We start from the raw sequence: 12,651 nt of genomic DNA, 5'->3' as shown, positions 1-12,651 counted from the left end.
AATGATCTGGGGAGGTTTTTAAAAATCCTACAGCCCAGACAGCACACCAGACCAGCTAAATCAAAATCTCTCTGGGTGGGACTCTGGCATTAGCATAGTTTAAAAGCCCTTCAAACAATTCCCATGTGCAGCCAACACTGAGAAGTACTGACCCTGGGCAAGTGTGCTTCTGTCAGTTCCGCCACCAACCCCTTAGAAATCTCTGCTGTGTGCCTACGGCCAGGCCATCCGCTCTCCAAATCCATCACTACCTCCTAGAAGACTGTCCTCCCTCAGGAGACCCATCAGAGTAGAATGATGCACCCAAGGCAGGATGTCCGTTCTTTGATTCCCTCACCTCCTGCCTCTGCCAGCAGGTCTGTACCCTGGTCCTGTTCATATCTAATTTCTACATGTTCAGTAATTGCTTTAATGTACGGTAAACAACCTTGGCATGATGAAATATGAATGCAACTCCGTTCACCGGGGGACGGCCAATTAAAAAAAAAAGGGGGCGGGGGAGATCAAGCTGATAAAATTTTGTTTCCAGGCAATATGATTTGGGTATACTTTTATAAACATGAACAAAGAAAGTCTAAGACTGGTGTGACTTAAATTACATCCAAATTCCATTTTTACTGAAAATCTGGGGCATGTCATTGTATATCTGAGTTTCTGGGAAAGAAAAAGCAGAAACAGCTAAGGGACTATGTGGATGTTTCTGTATAGGCTCCCTTAATAGGTTCTCTTGAATCTTCATGGAAATCTTGTTCTGCATACCCATGATGGCTCCAGCCTCCACAAGGACTGTGGTAAAGCCGCCTGTGTTCTCACCCTTTGGAGACCAAACCTCTCAAAGGTAAGGATGTTTGTGTGTGAATGACCCCTGTTGGCGGAGACTAGTGAAAACAAATGGTTAAACGGGGCGTCTGCAGGGTGCCTGAGGGAAAGAGGATCTGGACTGATGCTCAGATGATGGTATGGAGTAGTGAAGGGTTCAGACTTCAGCTTCAGTGAGCCCAGCGTTCTTACAAATGATTATAAAAATTAGTGACAGCTTGCAGAAAGGGGAACAAAAGGATAGCACTGGGGGAACCAGAAGATCACCATTATCCCAGGGAGGAAAAAGGAGCAAAGAATTGCCAAGCCATCACTTTTAGGAACAGACATGACTGGCCATTTCTAGGTGGAGGGGATGCTCATAAAAAGATCTGCTTGTTTGATTCTCCACAGCCCACAAAGACAGCCCAGAGACAAGGGCTGCCTACTCTGCAGGATTCTGCTACATGCTCCTGTGGATATTCCATGGTGGATGGAACCATCTGACCTTTCACACCACTGTCCCAGGGAAGAGGCCATGGGCCAGCCACTACTTCTGGGAGCTTCCATTTTCATGGGCTTTCACGTGGGAACATTAATAACCTGCAGCCTGGCATGACATCGGCTGAGAGAATATCCCCAACTAGATAGAGCAATACAGCAATGTAGACAATTTATCAGAAGTAAAAACTGGGCTGTTATACTTGGACCATTCCCTGAGGAATGCCATCAGCCTTGGATTTCATTACAACATACTCATATCATGGACAACTGGATGCCAATTAACAATTCTGTTTTTTAAAACCAGAAAGCTGAGTGCTGGGAATCCGAATTTTCTTCTTACTTTCCATCTTTTACCATTACCCGTGTTAACACAGGAAGATAATTCTTCATGTAATTAACAAAACACCACTGACTGGTTTTCAAGTCTTTTTGATTATAGTAATCTAGTCTGCTTTTTAACAAGTTGTGTTTTCTTACTGACTATGAGTTGATCGAGGTAAAATTTGAATGATCTATGATTACCTTGAACCCCATTATTTAAGTTCAGGATCAAAGAGTCTCTGAAATATCTTTCAAAACCAAAAATCCTAGGAACCCAAGACCCACTAGCAGATAAATCTGCCCAGGCTTTTAAAGCTTTTTTATTTTATTGCAAAATTATTTCTGAGAAGAACCACATTACACTGTAACTGACCACAACAGAGTCTAAATATCAATAAAAGTAATTATTCTTTAGTTATATCTTTCACTTAAGCCTCTGAGGGCTGGTCTGCCTCTCTAAACTCAACTGTATCTCCATTTCACATAATGGATGTGTTCCGGGAACACTGTGAGGCTGAGTAGATCCATAATTAAAGTATAAAAGAGGACTCAGTATTTCAAGAAACTTCTGGCACACCTGAAACTAATATAACACTGTGTATAACATATGCTAAATTATATTACTATATTATACTAATATAATTCCTCAATAAGAAAATAAAATAAAAAGGAATTGGTTCTTCTATGCAAAGGCCCAATGACAAACTAAAAAAAGTAAATAAAATAAATAAAATTTCTGATGAACCATATTTTTATATAAATAACAAACTTCATGGGGCACCTGGGTGGCTCAGTCGGTTAAGCGACTGCCTTCGGCTCAGGTCATGATCCTGGAGTCCCGGGATCGAGTCCCACATCGGGCTCCCTGCTCAGCGGAGAGTCTGCTTCTCCCTCTGACCCTCCCCCTTCTCATACTCTCTCGCTCTCTCATTCTATCAAATAAATAAAAAATCTTTAAAAAAAAAAATAAAAAACTTTTACGTGTTTATAAATCTGGCTTTTTAAAATATAAAAGGTTGCTAAATTTTACCATACACTTTGCCATATTTTTTTATTATAGATTTTCATATGTATCCAAATTCATTGTATCCAAATTCCATCCTTGTATCCAAATTCCATCCCGTCTCCAAGACACTGGTCTAATTTTCTATCAGAGGTTCTGATTTCTAAAGTGTTATTTGCCAGTAAGAGGAAGTAAATCAGACATGGAAATGAGGTTCGTTTATTTAATTTCTGGCATTTCCAGGTATATTAAAAAACTGATAAAGCAAAATACATTCTCTGCTTTATTTATTTCAGACTGTAATATATTAGCTACAATGTATAATAAAAGTTATATAGCAATGAATGATTAAAACATACCAAATATCTCTAGCATTTCTCAATGCAGTAATTAAGCTCATTGGCAAAAATAAATCTGAGCCCCCCCAGATCTTCCATTTTTCAATGGAATCTTGCAAATCTTCCATTTTTTTATAAACAGAACAGGAAAGATGGCTCTTTTAAACTATGAACTCATAAATGAACGATAATGATCGAGGCTGTTAGCATATAGCAGTTTCCACGTACCCTGGCACTTTGTCGGTTCACTTTCTTCTCTTCGTCAGGAAGTGGAGGCATTGGGTATGGGTATTTTCTGCTGGAGGCAATAGACCCAGTTGATGAAGAGGGAGACTTGGCAGGAGACAGAGTCCTGAGACGTTGAGAACACATGACATAAATATTATGTGATTGCCTAACATCTTTTTCAAATATCTGAAAAGTGGGTTCAGAACAAACCCTCTGATTCCTATTTTCACAGGCCACTAGTGCAAAGGTTTAGCTATGGGGAGATTCTCTGTCCTTCACAACACTGGAATGCTGGAATTTTACCTTCCTAATGTCATAACTGCAATGGACTGTTCACATGTTAGCACACAGAATCAGACTCTTCAACTAGAAAGCCAATAATGACGTTTCCTACACAAATAGACAAAAAGCTAAAATGGAGAAGGGATAAAATGATTCTAAGAGCTCATAATGGTAAATTAAGTGTACAACATATTAATATTCTGCCTTATTTTTATCACTTAATGTAAAAAATGTTTTAGTACGGTAATTCCAGTTATATTTTTAAGATCTGAAAATATAATACAACTGATACATTTATTAGTTGCTAAGTCACACACCAGTTCACACAAAACTCATGCATTCAGAGGCCAGTGTGTTAGTTGTGAAAGAACAAAGGCAAATACGGGGGTTTTAATAATAAATTAGTAAACATGCAAGCAGTAAGGAGTGCAGAGTTCCAGCCAAACAAAGAGTCTGATGAGAACACACAAAAATGGTCTGATTAGTCCCTACAACCAGCATTTCTGTACAGGGGAGGATTCTGTGCCATCAAAGTAGATCTTAATAATGCATGGAGGGTACACTCGTCCTGTCAATAAGGTGGCTACACCTTATTGACTGGAATGTTACTGAAACTAAAACAAAACACAACAGAAACCCTCCCTATTTAGATAACATCTCCGTCGTGAAGATATCCCGTATGAAAGAGATGTGCGAGCTACGCTGTATTATGCTGTTCTTGTTTGATTCTGCACATGTAGCGGCAATATTTGTGACTAGGCTGAGCTCACAGGAAGAGCCCACATCTGTTCCCTTGTCCTTGAAGTGGAAAAAGAAAAAAAAAAAACAAAAACAGCCAGGAGTTTTTCACTCGCATCGTATCAAGGGGAGAGAGTGGTGCTAGTTTTGGCAGCACCCACCCATCCACAAATGTTACCACTACACATCCATGACTGCTCCGTTCTGCGGCAAGGTGGCTCTGAGCCACGTCACGGAAGGGGTTACTTCCAAAACGGGTCCTTATTGCCGGGGGGCGGGGGATGCAGCTCATCCGCTGGGAGTTTAGGCGGGGGAGGGGGGTGCGCTGGGCAGGGGCAGGGCCACCGCGCTGCATGCAACAGCAACAAGAGGTCTCTTTTTTTCCCCCTTATTCTAAATTTTGGCTCCCAACCATATGTTACGCTTTGCTCTAGTTCTGTAGTTTTCAAATCAGTTCCCATCTATGGACACCAAATATAAGTTAAGGTTTGAAAATATTTTTTCCTACAAGCCCTGAGATCCAAGTGAACGTTCTTGCTCAATTTTAAAAAATCAATAGTGGCTTAATTGGCTTTTAATCTGTAACTCCTAACATTTCCTCTGTCTTTGGAAAACGTCTAGGACCACTTCTTAGCATGGACTGTTAGAATATTACAGATATTTGACTTCTCTTGTGATAATGCTCTCCGCCACAGAGCCGATAGGTAAAACTAAGAATATAAGTACTTCAGGTCCTCCGAAGGGCTATTAAAGCAGTGTACTACTGCAGATTTTTCTAATTCAGATATTAAGGATGTTTTTAATTTTAAGAAAACATTTCCAATATGTCTGTGACCTTTAGGAAACAAATTCAGTATGTGTAGAACGAGGATAAACTTTTGTACTTAGTTAAATACATCTTTCTAAAACAAGGGATAGTAACCTGGCTTCAGATTTTTAGCCTCATCACTACTGGTTAAGATGTCCAAGTTCAGGAAAGCTCGTCAGGTACACCAACAAAGAACCAAATCTTGTTTACTTTAGGGGATCGTGCAAAATGGGTCTTCTTTTTAATTTGCTACAGTGTGTATGTGTTCCTAGCAAGGCTGTAGTCAGTTGGCTTATAGCTTCCCAGACACGCCAGCCATTCACTTGGCCAGGAGTCCAAATGACCAGCTTTGCACACATACCAGGCCATTCCAATGAGAGGTGCTGAGTTTGTCTTTCCTCCAAATATTTTTTGCACGGCCAAATCCAATACTGAGTGAAAACAAAAGCAGGAGATGTTCTCCAGACCTCCCCAAGAAATCTGCACCTGTCTACCTCTCACATGAAGACACCAGTTAGCTGACACTGTGGACTGAGCCTGAGGGGAAGAGAAGGCAAGCAGCGTGATTTTAGTAGGGGCGAGAGGCATCGTGTCCTGGAGGTTGGGCGGTGTGTGACAGCATAACAGGGATTATCTGGAGGGGATGTTCAGCCTCAGAATGAGAGAGCAGAGAACAAGATAGAGTAAATCAGTTGAGGGAAATACAAACAAACTAAAATTTGGTCACAGATGTCTAAGAGAGTCATTTCTTGAAAACTGCCTCCAGGCCCTTTTCTGGCCCTGGCTACTTGCCTGCTAGCTCCAATCTGGCTTTCACTGAAAACCAGGCAAAGGCCCAGCTCATTCACTCACAGAGTAATCTTTGAACCAATGTTAACCATTGTCATTACAGCACCTTTAAAAACCGTAATAAGCCTAGTGGGTGCCATTTAAGGTTACACAATGAAGGTGTGCCCGTGTGCCAATGGATTGTGGTCCGTCCTTGCTGGGCCGGCCTTTTGCAGACATGCCTGGAAGGCCAAGCTCAGCTCCCTTCTGCCCCCCGAGACGTGGCTGAAACCAGGCCCGTCACACGTGAGAGGCACAGGTCCCCCTTCCTCCCTTGTCTGGGTTCAGGTGCAGATTTTATAGGAGCCTAATCCAGAAGGATTTATAAAGTGTCCTAGGATAGGATTTAAGTAGTCCATATCCACCCCGCTATTCTTAAGTATTACAGCGAAGTGGAAAGGGAATAGATTTTGAAGTCAGAGCCAAGCTGTTAATTCTGGTTCTGACACTTACTAGCTATGCTACCCTGAGCTACTCTGTGTGCCTCAGTTTCCTCCATCCGTAGAAAGGGAGTAAGAATGCCTACATCTCATGAGGTGGTGAGAAATAAAGGTACGTGGTAGGCACTCAATACAGGATAATTATTATTAGTTTCTTTTCAGAGTTACTGCATTTTCCATAAGATCATGGAAGTGGGACTCAACAACTTGATGAAGAGAGTAATCGAATGCATAATACTCGAGTGGAAGTTGAGTATTGAGCTTGTAAAAGCACTGTCACCAACTGCCCCCAAGATCTAGGTGTGGGGAGATAATGCTCTTGCCCAGCTTGATGCAAATATATGCTGGCAATCCTTTGAGCAACCACTGTGTGATACAGAACTAGGCGAGGGAGCACAGCTGAGGCATTATGATCACTCAAAACCTTTCGGCATTTGCTTTGCTCCTCACAATGATGTGGATATAATATTTTAAATGCTGGGCTGTACTTTGGACCAGTTTACTGCAGTCACTACGTCCCCACTGCATTCTGATAAGGAGGCCACAAACCCCACACAATATGGACGATTAATAAAATGGCCTTTGCCCTCATCGGTGGTTTTGGCAGGGGAGGTAATCCTGAACAACCTGGTGGCTGATGAAGCAGATCTGAGCTTAAGCAGAGGGTTGGCAAAGCATAAGCCAAGGTGTGGATACACTTTGGGCCTCCCTATGTAAGGACTGGCTTGGATGAAGGGTGGATGAAATTCTGTTGTGTGAGAATCACTGTTAAAAGCTCTGGGGTATCTTAATGATTCACAATTTTCACAGAAATTGTGTGTTGGTTTTCAACCCTTACCAACATAACCCTGATTAATCCTAAAATGACAGTTCCATTATAAACCTCCAGTGAATTCTATCTAGCCTTTAAATACAAATATGGATTTTAATAATTAATTCTTAAGTTGACTATCCACTGTGGGAACTGACATCTCATATTAAAAGAGGAGATAAAGGAACCCTCTAAAACTGCCCTTGCAGCTTTGCACGTGCAACCAGGGGGGCTAAAGCATTTCCCCATCCAAATTGCGTTTAGTCATGCAGCTTCTGGGCAGACCTGGGCGCTGAATCTAAGAAATGTGAACTCTTCTCTGGGAGCCACGTAAACTACTCAGCTGACCCAGGGGACGTGAAACAACTCTTCCGGGGTACCATTTCACAAATTATTGGTGCAAAAAAATGCTAAGTCCATTGAGGTATAAAAGCCCTAGCCCCTATGGGGCCAAAGTCATTCTGTTTTGGTGCCATGGCTGATACAAATTACAATCTGCCCACAAGCCTGAGGAAGATAGACAGGAGAAATAGGACTGCAGGTGAGCCAAGATTCCAAATAACATTCAAAATAATCTTACCTGTCTTCCTGACGTTGGCCATCTTGAGAGCTACAGGTGAGGGTGGGATGTTCGAATGTGAGTGTATGTGTATGAGGTTCAGTGTGGGGAAGTGACAGAAGCAGGGGAACAGGGCAGGAGGGAAAGATGGGGCATAAAAGCAGGATATATTGTTGTGAGCAGGCAGGGTTATGCTTTCCTTGGGATATATGCAAATGTATGGATCAAATTAAAATGCAAATAGGTCTAATCATTTTCTCAAACTATACATGTCTAAACTAAATGGTACACTGGAAGAGAAAGTCCACCTTAGATGGGTGCTGAGAGTTAAGTACATATACATATTTTGATATCTGTTAAATGCTGACCCAAGTCATGGCAAAAAGTAATCTGAAAGCTTATTCTGTTCAGAAGAGGTAGCAACTGAGTCCATATTTCTTCTTTACATTAGTTGTCCACAAAGTAGTCATATATACACTGGACATTTACCTCTAGGAAATCACTTTGGTATTACAGAGAGTGAAAAAAATGCCATAAGAGCTCTTGGGAATTCTCTCTGACCTCTGAAGTTAGACTGAGCTACAGTGGATTGAGTAAATTCTAGAGTTTCTAAAATATAGGGATACTCAGTCTGCTCTTTTGTGAATCGAGAACATGTTTTCTCTCTGCTTCCTGCTCTGTGTGAAATGTGAGACAACAACCATCTTCCTAGCATAAAAAGTTCCTCGGATGTTTTGTTGAGAATCTGTAAAACACTTCTCAGCATAGCCCTTGTCTGGTGGCGAGTGCTTGTACTGAATAAATAAAACCTAAACTCATTCGATCCCACTCTCTTGTGGTCAAGATTCTTTCAGTAATTTTAAGTTCCATTAAATCACTGTTTTTACTCGAAGTGAAATTCTGCTACATTTCATTTAGTTTCTTTTCATGTTTTCCCTTAAGTTTTTTCATATGCACTATGCACTCTTAAGGCAGGAAGTAGGAAAAATGCACTATAAAACTGCTAAATTCTAGAAATTAAATTGTTCAGGTTAATAGTGCTTCTTTATTAGTGGAAAGTATGTTTCATGCCCATAGAACACTACATAGCATAAAATGAAGAGAAAGCTACTAAAAAGCTCAAGATGGTGATGGGGGCATGCACTAAATGGTAACCCTTTCAAATGGCTTCATTTGAAACATTCAGAAAAGAACTAGACTTGCTCATGAAGCCAGAAACAGAGATTAAAAGGCAGCAAATAAACAAGGACCCTTTCCACTTATGGGAACTTGTATTTGGGAGATACAAGCTAGAGAGCCAGTCACACTACAGTATTTGTATGTGCTGGGAGAGTTTGAAAAGGATATAAAATTAATGTATAAAATACCTAAAGTATGGTCCTTCAGTGTTTTTATTCACATCTTCTACCCACTTAGCTACATTATAGTCTCTTTTGAACCATGGGTTTAAATACCTGCAGAAAGCAATGGAAGGAACAAAGAAAGCAGAACAAGATAGAAAATCTGAAAATACACAGCACAAGCTTAGCAAGGATGTTCTTCACCCTCCAAATGCAAGTGACTATGGCAAATAAACCAGGATGGATGCTGGGGATTATGAGGCAGTCTGTACGATGACATGAGAATAAACTCAGCTACAACGAGGCTCGAGGCATTCTAGAATGTATTCAACATTTCAGGGAAAGCCTTGGCAGGGGTTTCCCCAAGGGAATCAGAAGCTGTCTTCCAATCATAGCACTGTCAGAGGTCCCATTCACCCACCTCCAAAGTGGCTTTTTCCAGGCCACCTCTCATTTGGCTCCTTGGTTTTCAAATGATAACGATGCTTTTTGAGAATATTCAGATGGCTGCAATTCCAACCTGGTGTTTGGGTATATAACACCCCAAGAACAATTAAAAGGAGCAACGTTCTCTTTCCAATATGAAAAAAAAAAAAAAAAAGACTTTACATGGCTTCCGTCTCACTCCAGATAGCAGACCCTAGGCTGGAGTTAACAAGAAAGGTGCTCCAGTTGGCTATATAGAGAGCAGGAAGGGTCCCGCTCTTCTGATCCCGGAGCCCCCATACACATTAAGTGTGGGTCAAATAGGTCTCCAGGATCTTTAGGTTGGGTTCAGCAATTTAGTTGTAGCTGCAATATTCCTTCTTCCTTTTATGCACTCCAGACTAACGAGTTTGTGTTTCCATTAGGAAATGGGCCTCAGAAGTTGCCTTCTGAATGTCTGATCATGAATTATGTGAGTCACTGCCAGAAAATACAAATGACCTTCATTAGCATTTCCCTGATGGATCTGGCAAAGTCTCCATCGGAATTACTGCGCAAAGGAAAATTTAAAAGATGGTAAATTGGGAGTGCAAGTTGTTGTTGTTGTTGTTGTTGTTTTTCCCCTTTGATTTGAACCCAGGGAGCCAAGCAAAAACACATCCCCTTTCAGAATGTGCTCTGTAAAATAAATACAGATTCAACAAATCCAATGTTGGAACAATTTGGAGGTTGTACTGAATTTTCTCATTTAAAAAAAGTAACTTCTAGAGACACTACAGATAACGAAGATACAAGCTCTATCAAACTTTGCAAGTTATTTGGAAAGAAACCAGGGGAAAGATAAAATACACTATTCGTTTGGGGTTAAACTTTGCTTCTTTCCGCCATATTTGGTTTTAGTTTGTAAATACATTTAAATCATGACCACATTTCTGGTTATATAAACAAAATTAGACTACTTTTTCCATAGCCCTTTCCCTCATTTTTAGCTATAACCAATGCAGCTCCCTCCTAAGAGAAGGGTTTAGTTGCTTTTTATGTCTGTAAGACCATTTTTGCTAAGACAGTGTCCCCTGCCTCGGGAACAACTCAAGCTAGTTTTGCCTTTACCCACAATCATTGCCAACTTGCACTTTTCACAGAGATAGCCAATTAAAACTTGCGTAAAAACCTCCGCTGAGCCTTTGAACAAAAAGAAAAAGTCAAAACGCAAGTGCAGCCAGAGATGAAGGCCAGTGAATGCTCCGGCCTGGGGAAAACCCGAGAAAAAGCCCATGCAGCTGTTATCAGGTGAAACATAGCCACACAGCAAACTGAGTCACCCACAGGCAGCTTCCAGGAGGAGACGTGTGTTCCTTTCACTGACAATCTCAGAAGCTCAAAGGGCGGATGCCATGGCTGTTCCATGAAACCTACAGCTGTATGGCTTGGCTTGCATGTAATGGACCTTTCCCTCCATTTCGGGGAGCATCTCAGAATGCTGTGATCACTTCACTAGAGGTCACTGAAGAGAGGTCTCAATGGTGGTTCCTTCTGGGGATCTGCCCGTGAAAGTGTCTTCACGGTGGGCTTCCTAGCATCTCTAGGTGGTGGGGGTAGAAGTGATGGGATTTTATCGCACCGCTCTAAACCTGCCTACGTGGCTTGAGTTGGAAGTAGCGCAACATGCAAAAAAAAATGCGTTAGACGGGAGAGCTCTTTGTGTTCTCCAGAATGGGTAAGGCAGAGGAAAACTAGCTGGTGCTGGCTGGACCAGGACCATGTCCAAGCAGACGTTGGGGGTCAGTCAAAGATCAAATGACCCTGTTCTCAGCCAAGGAAGGGACTAGGAGGGAGATTAAGTGGCAGCCCAGAATGAAGGGGCAGGTGGAGACTGACCTGTGATCCAGACTCCCTGTCTGGGGGCTGTCAGAGCCCCCTGGGCTTATGCCTTGGGATGGGACTGTCTGGGCGAGGGAGTGCCCAGGCTCAGGTGCTTGGGGCTCCCTCCTGTAAAAACACAATATATAATACAAAGTCTAAGCCAAAACCTTTTTTCACATCATGTACAACAGTGAGGAAGATGCAAAAACTTTGAGTGGAAAAAAACAATACAATAAACAAGGACACTGTAGGTTGTTAATTAGCAGAGTATGCATTTGTGGTGAACGTTTTAATTCATGTCCTGATGTTTCATCATCCTTTGGGATGATGGGTACTAAAGGGGATGTTGAAATAATGGACTCGATGATACCTTTTAATCTAAAAAATAAAAAAGAGGGTCATTCTGCTCCTCTTATAGTCCCACAAATTATAATGTCATATCTGAAGCAAAAGGGATTATTTAGCAAATATGGAAAGTATAAGAAAAGACTGTCAACATAACTCCTGATATGCTATATATTAGGATTCTTTTCAAGGAAAAACAAAAATATATAGATAGGTATATAGTGCCCATACGATAAGGTACGTGAAAATAGTGGTCAACCTCAAAGACTTGGTTCCATTTAATTAACATGAGTCATGTACCCAAATCTGAAAAGTCTGAAAAATCTGAGGGAGTCCTTAATACTTCTTCCTCACAAAGACGATTCCACCATGACATCTTATTAAATACTATAGTGTTATCTCATAGGCAAGAAATTCCATAAGGGCTATCTAGTATTATAATTTTTATCATATGATATGAGTGGGAATTTTACATAAGAGTTTTAAAAAGTAAGTGACCGTGCTAGAAAATACTGTATGAATCTTGCTAAACACCAAGTGTCGTTGGGTCCTAAATACATAGCTTTAATATAACATTGGTTTATTTTCACGGGAGTTTTCAAAGCCCTATTATAGGAAATGCTGTTAAAATGCTAACCAGTACATCAAGGAAGTTCTGAAGAACATTTTGCAGTTTTATCTGTATTCTTGTGAGTAACTGAGATGAGCTAAGGCGCTATTTACCAGGTGACCTCATGCAAAACAAATCAAACAACATTCCAAGAGTTTATCTACAATGAGCCCTAAAGCATCCAAGTGCTTTGGGAATGTAGAAGATAAACTCGAACAGGTTAGTTATTTATGATGGAGTTCTATGATGTCATTCTGGACCATGCAATGGTTATCACTGAAACCTATCTATTGTTTCTAAAATAAAGTATCCTCTAGCAAACTTTTGACAAGCCACTTACAAGACAATACCATCAGCAGGAAGGTCCAAATTTCAGGGCACTGTTTTTATTCCTGGACTGAAAAAGGCA

The 12,651-nt window shown here is 41.1% G+C and overlaps 1 protein-coding gene across 20 annotated transcripts in view; it reads right to left on the bottom strand.

Moving 5' to 3' along the window:
* Positions 1–12,651, bottom strand: part of ADAM22 (ADAM metallopeptidase domain 22) — a 224,184-nt gene that overhangs the window by 6,719 nt on the left and 204,814 nt on the right. For 5 of the 20 annotated variants that reach the window (XM_078059217.1, XM_078059221.1, XM_078059224.1 and 2 more), the window contains 3 exons: positions 11,303–11,413; positions 7,680–7,709; positions 3,193–3,316 (listed from right to left, as the gene is read on the bottom strand). In XM_078059217.1, the coding sequence (XP_077915343.1) occupies positions 3,193–3,316; positions 7,680–7,709; positions 11,303–11,413 (265 nt within the window). Of the gene's footprint in view, positions 1–3,187; positions 3,317–7,679; positions 7,710–9,025; positions 9,113–9,419; positions 9,519–11,302; positions 11,414–12,582; positions 12,640–12,651 lie in introns of those variants that run through there. The other 15 variants (XM_078059222.1, XM_036106254.2, XM_036106261.2 and 12 more) reach the window with 6 other exon arrangements.

The sequence above is a fragment of the Halichoerus grypus genome, chromosome 12 (assembly GCF_964656455.1).
Source record: "Halichoerus grypus chromosome 12, mHalGry1.hap1.1, whole genome shotgun sequence".
NCBI classification, from domain to species: domain Eukaryota; kingdom Metazoa; phylum Chordata; class Mammalia; order Carnivora; family Phocidae; genus Halichoerus; species Halichoerus grypus.
Note: the sequence above shows the minus strand (reverse complement) of the source record. Positions and strands in the feature narration are given on the sequence as shown.